Source organism: Kryptolebias marmoratus, linkage group LG22, assembly GCF_001649575.2.
Source record: "Kryptolebias marmoratus isolate JLee-2015 linkage group LG22, ASM164957v2, whole genome shotgun sequence".
NCBI classification, from domain to species: Eukaryota; Metazoa; Chordata; class Actinopteri; order Cyprinodontiformes; family Rivulidae; genus Kryptolebias; species Kryptolebias marmoratus.
In genome coordinates, this window is record NC_051451.1 from 15,795,812 (window position 1) to 15,807,681 (window position 11,870).

An 11,870-nucleotide genomic window follows, 5' to 3' on the forward strand; every position below is an offset into this window, starting at 1 on the left:
ATGTGACTACACTTGTGACAGATCTCATTAGCTTGTGTGTGAACAGGCAGTTTGTTCCACAGTGCGGGACCAAAGAGGCTAAAAGCAATTATTCCAGGAACAATCAGAAAACCACCACCTGGTGACAAGAGACTTGTGATTGGATTTTAGTGCATGGGCAATTTAAAACTGCACAGAGGAGACCAATTTGAACCACTTCAAAGACAAACACAAATAGCACACACTGATACCTGTTGTATAATTACAGTCAGATTAAACTCCCTTATTCCCATTTAGGATTTCAACTGTGTAAATCCCGAAAGAAATGAGCAGAGCCCTTATGTGTTTTCACTCCACTGGGTGTATGATAATGTTGTTTTAGGGGCGTGGAGGGAAAGGCAGCATCTATGTCTGGGCATCAGGAGACGGAGGCAGCTATGATGACTGTAACTGTGATGGATATGCCTCAAGCATGTGGACAATCTCCATCAACTCGGCCATCAACGACGGGCGCACTGCCCTGTACGACGAGAGCTGCTCCTCCACCCTGGCATCGACATTCAGCAATGGACGCAAACGGAACCCAGAGGCTGGCGTTGTGAGTGTGTCTGCGTTTAATCACGTATTTAAACTATATATATGCCACACAAACAAATAATTACTGGTAAATAAATAAAACAGCTGTATAGTGATTCTTGTATATTGAACATCGAATAATTTTAGAATCCTTGGTGTTTAGCTTTTGAAGATGACTCAGTGTTTTTATTCCTTAATAGCACTTTTTATGTTTTATATCTAAAGATACTGTGTCATTATTCCTTGAGCTTTGAGGAGATTGAATGAGATCAGGAAATTGCTAGATAGTTTAGACGAATAATGGAGGTACAGGAAAAGCTCTTCCTGGATGATCATTTTGACATTTAGTTTTCTACTTTTCTTTTTTTCTGAGACACAGTACGCTGTTATGACGAATCATTGTGTCTCCTGTTCTTTTTCATTCTTTTATTTAAAAACAAACTGTCATTAGGAACAAGTTGACAACTCTGTCGATGTCAATTTATGAAAAAGTCACAAATTGACGTCTTAGCATCTTCCTTTTGATCCATCTTTTATGTTTGTTTTAGAAATTAATTAGATTTAGGTTGTCGATAAAACAGGTTGGTATGGGCTCCTGATTGTCTGGGTTTGAGGTTGTAAAGTACATCAGTCAACACACACACACAAATTAAAGACCTAGCATTCCTTGAGAAATGCATATCACTCACTGCCTTCCATGCCAGAGAATCTAAAGTTATCTTGTGATGAGAAGGGACAGAGTTATAGCCGTTAGATCAAATCTTAAAAATAACATTATACAGATTTGCATATAAAATTGTGAAATGTCACGCTCAGAGTATGTGTTCTGAGTGAACCACGGCTACTACCAGACCACATTTTAATGTAACACCTGCAGAATTCAATATTTTTATTCAATGAATACTTCCTGAAAGTATTCACCCAGTGGTTCAATGAGATATTTTTTCCAGTTGAGTTCCCTCCAAAGAGTTAATGGCAAAATGTTCAACAAAGATCTTGTACAATGATTAGCACTTAAAGTGTTATAAGTGTGAATAATTCTCAGCTATTACCACACTCAATTTTAGCACCATATCTGTAAAATTAAAAAAAAATTCAACATTTTTTGTGTTTTTTTAAGGTTGGTTGGCTGTGGTAGCCATCCTTCATTGGCTGCAGTGCAAGATTAATCAGCTATAGATTTTTATGCCCTCTTTTTAAATAAAAAAAACATAATAAAGGACATTTTCTGCCCACTGAGGATCTTTCTTTCCTTTTTTTATGTGATAAGAAAACTAACAAAGTGAACATCAAAGGCAGTTAGTGAACTATACAATATTGAAATGATTGAAATTGGGTGAAAATCCGGAGCTTGCTTTCATTAAAGGAAAATGTGCGACCTCATTCAGACGATGAATGCAGTGAACACTCGTTCCACATCCATGCATGAGCTCTACAAACCAACGGACTACAGCAGGCCTGTTGGTGCAGTGTTCCAGTGATTATGCAAATCACTTTTGACTGTTGACAAAACATAATCTTCCCAAGGGTTAATCTGTTCTTTTTTTTCTAATTAAGGACCATATTTAATGGAAAAAGAACCCGACAACAACCAAATGAACAAACGTATATATATATATATATATATATATATATATATATATATATATATATATATATATATATGTATGTACAATTAATTTTCAGTAGTTAAACTTACACTCATCATATTATAATAATTCCATTCAGTAGTCTCTGTCGCAGTCATATGAAATTAAACTGTAGGGTGAATTTAGGTACATTGGGACGTTTCTTTTATAATTTCATTTTCTGACCTTGATTTTGTCATCAAGTTTAAAAATTAACCCAATATATGATGCATTTCTGAAACCCTCAAGGTGTCTATTTACTTTATGTGAAAAAAATTTAAGTGTGCCTGATATTTTATTTAAGTGTGGCTAAACATTTTTATTGTAGTTGTGTGTGTGACCCTTTACACATCTTTGGAGGGTAGATTTGGAAATATTCTAGCAAGAATACGCAGCTGAGGTTTGCTCACTGCCATCTCCATTTCTCTTTAACCCTCACTATTTATCCTGTCCTCGCTCCACTTACCAACTAATTGTCCATGTTTTTCTTTTTTTTTTTTTTTTTTTTTTCTTTTTCTGCCTCTTGCACTTTCTCCATTGATCTGACTGTTTCTGTCCAGGGTGAAATTCTCTTCTTCTCTTCTGCAACATATAATAAAGCCATACGCGAATAAAACCATTATACAATGTGCTCAATCTAAGATTACTCCGGCATGCACCAGTAGAACTTGTTTAGACTTGCACTACTATCACACTAAACATTATTTTACACCACCGCTCACAGCCTTTAGTTTGGACTGTTATTTAATGCATATGACTCATTTGTAAAAAAATAAAAATAAAATAACTGGATGAAATTCTGACCATTTAACAATTTAGTCTTTTGCTTTTGAGATACATTTCTGTGGTTCTGGGTTGACTTATATGTTCAAGTTTTATGCACATACATTAATAGTTTTAATTTTTTAGCACTTAAAAGGTGTCCCATATTACCTGAAACATGCTGTCCCAAACTACCACACTGTACTTAGCACAAGAAAATGTACAAATTTTAAAAATATGTAGATAATTTCAAAACAATACATTTTTTTGACACTATTAAATTGTATACATTTGTAAATCATTGCCTGCACAACATTAGTCACACATATTTAAAAAAAAACTTATATTAAAAACAACCTAAAGCACATGTCATCATTATTACCTCTTGATCATGGATGAACTTCCTGTTTGATGCTGACCACACCCCCATATGATGTCACCTCAGTTGTATCATGTGATTTTTGTAATATACTTCCAAGCCAATGCATTAGCATCCTCAGCTTTGCTGTATAACATTCAAATCAAAATGGAAATGTGTTGTGCTGTACCATATTTCTTGATATCCCAATATATCGGAAAAGTCAGACAAACATTACTTCAAACCCTAACTCCAGCCCTTCTTTATTTTGTGTGATTGTATTATTTCAGGCCACCACAGACTTGTATGGAAACTGCACGCTGCGCCACTCTGGAACATCAGCAGCAGCGCCGGAGGCAGCAGGCGTCTTTGCTTTGGCTCTTGAGGCTAAGTGTGTACTCTGCAGACCCTTTCACAGACCTGTTATAATTGTGATTATTGATTTAGATGACCTGTCTGCATAAAGCATTATTAGGTTACTTCAGTCAGCAATACTCAGCTGAAGAAGATGGCAGTCAGAGGGTACAATTTGTGTAGTAATTTCTTTGAAAGAGAAACCTTGAGCTTTCATGTTGATGCAGTAATGTTTTTTGACTTCCCCTGTCAATATCAAGACTAAAAAGAAAACATTAAGGATTTATTGTAATTTATTTCAGCACTTCCTGCATGCAAAGAAACTATGCTTTACAATGAAGCAAACAGTAGAAAATATTGAAGATGAATCATTCATTTTGGTCTGCAGTGCTTCATTTCTCACATTAAAGGGCGGCAAGTCTCTCTGGCCATTAACTCGCGGCAACTGATGGAGCTGAGTAAAGAAACACTGTTTGCTCTGCACACACAGTAATGATGTTGCTGTTGTGAGGACCGGATGTTCACCCTGTCCAGCAGTAAATAACCCACAAGCCTTTCTACTGCCCAAACGCACTCGAACCAAGCAACAGCAGGAGCCAGTGAGTCAGACAGAATGAAGCTGGCCCTAAAAATGGACAAAATTATAGAGGGAGACACAGACAAAGGCAACCATCTGATCCCAAAACACACATATATACCATGTTGTTTTGGTAGCTGATAACGTAAAGAAAAAACATAAATCAGAACCGATTGATGAGATCCTGTGTGTGTGTTCTAGTGCCCCCCACATCCATCCATAATACTTTTGTAACTGGGTGTGTGTCCACTCCAGCCCTAACCTGACATGGAGAGACATGCAGCACCTGTCCGTCCTGACCTCAAAGCGAAACCAGCTCCACGATGAAGTCCACCAGTGGAGGAGGAATGGTGTGGGCCTCGAGTTCAACCACCTGTTTGGTTACGGCGTGCTGGACGCAGGGGGCATGGTGAAAATGGCCAAGGACTGGAAAACCGTACCAGAGCGTTTCCACTGCGTAGCTGGGTCCATTCAGGAACCCCAGTAAGTGACATTTCTGTCAATTTTGCACATCCTACAACTTTTAAGTATAGTTTCAAGATTGTTTGTAAGGAAAACCCTGCTGAGCACAAGAGACACTAATCTAATTACTGAATAATCCCATTGCGACCTGATTCAATAAAACATTTGCAATGAGAGCATCCACTTAACAACCCTTGAAAATTAGGATCAGCTGCTCAGTCTTCTGGTCTTGCAGACGTGAAATAAAATAATTTAAAAAAGTATTTGTTTGTTAAAGTGACGATGATAGAAAATATTATAACACAGTTTTGTAAAAATCATGTACTGTATAATGCTTTCATGTTCTAACCTCATTTAAAGTCCGCCAGAGACCAGTCCACTCTGATGGATCAGCTAATAACTCAAAAACAATAAATTACAAATCAGCTGAAAGTTTTTTTTGTTTGAAGGATGCAAAACTGATCTTATATCATGTGGAATGTAGAAACAGGATGGTTTTGATTGTCAAGGTGGAGTGTTAAACTAAATTTTCTTGGTATAAAAATTTGGATTTATCATTTTCCAGATACTTCACTTGCTTAAAAAAAGAGACACAATGATATATATATATATATATATATATATACTATAGTCTTTTTCAAGTAAGTGAACTTCATTTGCAGAAAAATGTGGAGAGGCTGTTTTTTCTTTCTTTTTGCTGTTCATTTTTTTTTTGTTGTTGTTGTTGTTGCATTTCACCGAAGTCAACAGCAAAGCTCAGCAACATGTTTTGTGTAGAACTGTAGAAAAACTTAAAAAAAAAAAACATTCCTCCCTGCTCACATTTCAAATCCCTCCCTGAAATACTATATCATTTTTGCCAGTCTGGATTTCTTATATCTATAATTAGAGTAGTATTTTGACATCAAGAAAGACTAAGTTGTCATTCTTTTAGTCTTTGCCCTTCTCTTTTACAGATACACCTGTAGTTAGTACGGTTTTCCTTTTATCCTCCCTGTATCGGTTCAGCATCTCTCCTTTTCCTCACATCGTCTTAATCTGCACTTCACATCTCTTCACCTTGTTTTCCTCTTCCTCCTTTTTTTCAAGCCTACAATTCCTTTATTTTGACATCTTCTTTTTCAGCTGCTGTAATATTTCTGTTCACTTTAAATGCTTCGTAGGGGCTTTGCAACAGACCCATATTTATATTTCACTGTGTGATGCACAGAGGTTTCCATTTCACTTTTTTTTCTTTTTCAAAAAACTAAAAAAAAAAAAAAGCACCACAAACCTTCATTAAATAATCCACTTTTCAGCCCTCAGACTTCTCTCAAGAGAAGGGTTCATAAGACAAATGGCACCCTAAACACACTTCTGGTGGTGATTATTCACAGTCAGAAAACATTTAACCAATCTTAACTACAAAAACATTCAATTAATCACAAACTAAAAAAACAACAAACAAAAAAGAACAATCATATCAACTCATATCATAATCATAATCATATCACATCAACCACACAGATATGGACCACTTTTCTAATTTATGTACACTAAATTTTAAATCTGTCATATTAAACATCATTAAAAAGCAAACTCCATCTGAAATATCTGATTAAAATGTGATCATTTCATATTAGAGTCTATAAAGTTTTTGGGTCATAAACCCAAAAACCTTCTGAAGAGTAAAAGTAAGACTTTTTTTTTAATTTGGTTGAATTGCAGTGAAATACAAAGTGATGAGAGTAAGAAAAATAGAATGATACAGGCTGTAGCAACCTGTAGATCTGTAGATCATTTCCTTAAGAGCAAGACCTTCGAGTTACTTCCTTTTGGAGAAAGAACATTCTCAATCTTAAAATACCTTACAGAAGAAATGGGATGATTCATTTTGAGAAATATGTGCTGCCACTGGATAATTAATGTTCTTCTATCTAATAGTGCTCCTCTGTTCAGAAATGCAAGCATTTTGAACATAGCTCATTTTTCTAGCATATGATATAAAGCATGGCTAAAGATGATGCATGAGTGAATGAGTCTAATACTGTCTGTTTTAATGTTTTCTTTGCCCATTTAACAAGGTTTTAAAACTATGACAAAAATATAGTTATATTGAATACAGCAACCATAGTGGTAATTTTGAAACTAAACAGGTGTCAGAACTGTTGGAAATTTTGACAGGAGAGATAAATATAAATGCACCACACAATCTTTTTTAAATTGTGTCTCTGAATGTGACCATTCATTATTTTCAACAGTATACCAATGTTTCTTTTCTGCTCTCAAGGTGATCTGCACCTCACTCAAATTCTTGCTGTGTTAAATCATTTTGTCACTACAATAATACTCTGGAAACATGGTCAAATCGACTCACTCGCCACCAGGAAGTGATTCAGATCATTTTCTGAGTAAACGTGTCTGATCTAACTCGGTGCCTTAGCACACATAGTGAAGCTCATCCACACGTAAAGATGAAAGTAGCACACTGAAACACAGGCTGATTATATTTGTACAGTTATCGACACTGTAGTTCCCTTTGTGTGTTATTTCTGTGGCAGTACAACGCAGACAATGAAGTCACGACAACCGTGACGTAAGTGAATGCCTGTATGAGCGAGTCCCTCCTTTGGGTGGGGTGCCATGCAAATAAAAACAGGAATGTCAAACAGTACGTCATGCAACATCGCATGCAAATTGAAGGAGAAGGCCTCCCCTCCTATACAGGAAGTTTGTGACATAAAACGTTAACTAGCCACAAAAAGTGACTTCCGCTCTGCTCTCAGGTGGTGTTTATTGGGGAGAAATGTCAACAGAACCACGTCTCCCTTTGAGCCGCTGAGTTGCCTGTTAACAGCTGAATCACTGGCTGTGTCATGTTTTTTATCAGTTCCTTGTTTCCACAGCAGCACTGCGGGGCTTCTGCTGCCTGCATTGTGGTAGAGCTATAATTACAACAAGCCCACCTCTGATGATAGTGTATCATCAGAGAAAAAACAATAAACACCAACATAGCCATGCTCGCATACGCTGCTCAGCACTGATCTGATCGCTATTCTGGCTGGATCCAGCTTACTTAGCTGCAGGAAGACTTCTCATTATCAGCTGAGCTGGCACACAGTGTCCCACTGAGCAGCATGGTTGTTTTTATTCTCCACAGGTTCTGCCTTTCAGAGGCAGCCTTCTCCTCTTTTTGACACTGTAATTACCCTTACTTATTATCTGATGGGAAATGTACATCTGCTGCACTTCTGTTTGGGCTTAAAAAACAAATTAATTCCTGGATTCACTAATACACACATGTATATGAAGCTTTTACAAAAAAAACCCTAAACAATAATACAGTTACAAATCAAAATCTCTGTCTATTTTTTATAATGTTCCCTCTGAACATCACAACAGCAGCTGATCCCTATGAAACGATTGAACGGATTGTTAAAATAGAATTAAAAAGGGTTGAACCAAAACATTTGAAACACAGATGAACAGTACTTTTAATACATAACCTACATAATGATAATATTATTTTTTTAGCACTTTTGATAAGAATCATGACATCAGTCAAGCCCTTTAGATGTTAGACAACAACGGAAGTGACAAATGTCTGGCTTGGTATAGATTTTTATTGTGACTGTGGTTGTTATTTATTATTTTTTATGGATGTATTTGTTATTTATATGTTGTTATATAATTTAATTTAAATTTTGAAAATCTATCTGAATTGAGCTGAGATTAGGTGATTGGCATGGCCATTTTTAAAATCTATATTCTATTATACTTTCAAAACCTTATTTTTTCAGTACATTTTGAGCTATTTCCTATTTTACTAAATATTCTACTTTTATACAATTAAAGAGGTGACATGAAGACTATAGTTGTCACATAACTTTTGAACCTTGTCCTAACCTTTTGTTATTTTACTTCAGGGGTGGAAATTAGCACCCGCCACCGGCCAAATGCGGGTAAATATTTGAAGTGGCGGGTGAATTTGATCAACACACACGCCACTGTGGCGGGTTAGCAATTTGAACAGAAAAGGGGTTATTTGTCCTCTTGACATATAGGGGACAGCAATGTGCTTGAGTTGCTGCTGTTATGTCAAGCCGCGTTCCCCCATCAGATACGGTTCCCCCTGCGTCTCCGTAAATAATGACTTATCTATTAACAGAATTGTTTAGAGGGGCAAATATTTCTCATTAAAAAAAAACAAAAAAAACATAATTCTTTTAAAAATAAAATGTGCTAATAATATCATAATACAGAGGAATAAACACAGGTAAGGAGTTGTTGGTAAATTATTTTTGTCCTGTGTTTTAGAGGGGGAACCGATTATTTCAGACGGCTGAAATATTTGGTTCCCCCTGGTAACTTTTGCAAAAAAAGAACAAATGTCTCCAAATTCACAGGACTTGTTGTCCATGATGAGAGGAATAAACACAGTTAAAAACTTGTTCGTAAATTAACTGGTTGTTGTTGGATAATTAATGATCTAAATAACATTCAACCCGAATGTTATTTAGATAAAAGCGAAATACCACTACAGGCGGAGAAAACCCGCATAAAAATACTACAACAGTTCACTGCAAACCCATATGACGCACTCAATCCACTGCAGATTACATGCAGTCTAACACCAATTAGGTGTTGTGATGAGAAGCTATTTTATTTTCTGTTTTTCAAGAGTAGTCGAGGGAAGAACCGAATGTTAAACAACGTTTTTTTTTTTTAACTAAATCAATGACGTCATGACGTCGGTCAGTGTGCGTTCGCGCCTACGGCCGGTGTTCTGACGATCTGTGCTTCCTCGTCAGACTTTCCTACCGTAGCACGGCTAAACAGCTATGTCTAACGGTCTTTCTAAAACCACAAAAATCAGTTCCTTCATCAGAATATCATACCTGTTTAATATAAGCGGGTAGCACAAATAGATCTATGCATTAAAAGCAGCAAGTGTCTGAAAAACATTACAACTTACATACAAAATTTTACAAAAGCACAAAAAATACTTCAAAAACACTCCACAGAAATAAATTTTACTTGTCTGAATTTTTTATGTACAGATATCCATCTTTTAATGGTTTAAAATAAAAAACCATCTCTTTCACCCAGCCATAGTGGCTGGTGGACAAAATTTTTAATTTCCACCTCTGTTTTACTTTAAGTCGATGATAGTTTTATCAGTTCAAACAATCTAAGACTTTTGATAGATTTTATTAGACGTTTAAGTCAACTCTGGCCTTTTTGTTCTTGAGGTTTTTGGTAAGCACATTCTAATGAACTAGATATAGCATAAAGTATCCATTATCAATTATCGTGTTTATGTGGGAACAATAATTTCCTTTTCCAGGCAGCATCTCATCACTACCCTCATTTTGCTCTACACAACATAGAGCACATTTATTCTTTGTCGTTTTCTGAATGATGCTCTGCACATCTCTTTCACCCAGTTTATGTCTTTCTCTTTGTTGCCTTTGCTCCATTTCTTTCTAACGGTGATGTGGCCTCAGCCTCTAATAATATTATTGAGCCTCTTCACATCTTTTGGCCATCACCTCTGCCCTGCTGTGCTCTCACAGTCATCCCATCACCCAAAGAGATGGGAAAGCAGTGTGTCTTCTCAAATAACTGCAATACCAAAAGCAGCCACCTTTTTACTCTCTTTTCCAAACCTGGTTAAAAAAAATACCCTAAATTCAGAGTTTCATAATGCTTTTGGCTGTTATTTATTTATTTATTTATATATTTTTTTGTAAAGCTCTTACGTTTACAATCATGCAGAAGCCCATAGTTCACTAAATAAAGCATAAACAGCACTCTAAATTATGTTGTTTCGGTGTATAAATTGAGTTGTACAACAAAATTCAGCTATAGTCTTTGTACGCTGGCTAAAATACATTTCCTAACTCACACTTAATTCATGGGTAATACATACATAATACAACTTGTTAAGCACATGTTCAGAACATGTTTTGCTGATGAGAGAGTAGGTCATTTTATCCAAATGATAAATAAAAGCAAGCAGACAATGTTTTTTTTTATGTTTAACACTGCAGACTGACCTTACTCCAACATAGAGTTTTAAACACTGGATTCTGTTTCTTCTTCTCCAGTAAAATCCAGTCTGGCAACAAGCTGGTGTTGACCATCACCACTGAAGCCTGCCAGGGGAAGGACAACTTTGTCCGCTACCTGGAGCATGTTCAGGCCGTGCTCACCGTCAACGCCAGCCGCCGCGGGGACCTCAACATCAACATGACCTCTCCCATGGGCACAAAGTCCATACTGTTGAGTCGAAGGCCCCGTGACGACGATGCCAAGGTCGGCTTCGACAAGTGGCCCTTCATGACCACCCACACCTGGGGGGAGGACCCCCGTGGCACCTGGGTCCTCGAGGTGGGCTTTCAGGGTGAGCAGCCACAGCGAGGGGTTCTGAAGGAGTGGACTCTCATGCTGCACGGAACACAAAGTGCTCCTTACATAGACCAGATTGTGCGCGATTATCAGTCCAAACTCGCCATGTCCAAAAAGGAGGAGCTGGAGGAGGAGCTGGATGAAGCTGTAGAGAGAAGTCTGAAGAGTTTATTGAGTAAAAAGAACTAAAATTCAAATTCCATCTGCATGTCGCCAACTCCTTCCCCTTCTCCTGTATTTTATCTTCTCTGCAGTCTAGCTCTGTTCTCAAAATCTCACTACTTCTCCTTAGTTCTTCTCGGTGTCCTCTCCCTTCCGTCTCCTTCTCTTTGCCTACTCTTTCTGCTTTTTGCAACCAAAAATTTCAGTTTTCTCAGTTCAATGAATGTTTATTGTAACAATCACGGGGAAAGGTGTAACCCTCAACAATCTGCTCTACATAGATGAAGCAAAGTATATTAACTGAATTTTTACACTCAACAGAATTGTACATCAACCAAAAATATAAGCCCTTCTTTCATGCTCTCGCTATTACGCCCTGCACAGTTTCTTTTGCCAAATGTTGTACAGTTTGTGATTGTAAATGATTCTCTGTGTCATCCTACTTAAAGTTTAACTTCTTGCAAACAGAGCAGTGATACTTCTTTCTGTTTATACTTCTGTGAAATGCACTGTTTATATAAATAAGGACAAAAGTGTGTAATTTATTTTGCAGAGTGTGGTCATCAGTTCAACTTTCATAACCTTTAACGTACATACTATAATAAATCTATTCAGCTATTTA

General features: G+C 36.9%; 1 protein-coding gene across 1 annotated transcript in view; it reads left to right on the top strand.

Moving 5' to 3' along the window:
• pcsk2 (proprotein convertase subtilisin/kexin type 2) overlaps window positions 1-11,868 on the top strand; it is a 32,942-nt gene extending 21,074 nt beyond the window's left edge. The window contains exons 9-12 of the mRNA XM_017432340.3: window positions 362-577; window positions 3,594-3,694; window positions 4,490-4,717; window positions 10,786-11,868. Coding sequence (XP_017287829.1) covers window positions 362-577; window positions 3,594-3,694; window positions 4,490-4,717; window positions 10,786-11,275 — 1,035 coding nt within the window. The 3' untranslated portion in view covers window positions 11,276-11,868. The remainder of the gene's footprint in view (window positions 1-361; window positions 578-3,593; window positions 3,695-4,489; window positions 4,718-10,785) is intronic.
• The last annotated feature ends 2 nt before the right edge of the window (window positions 11,869-11,870 follow it).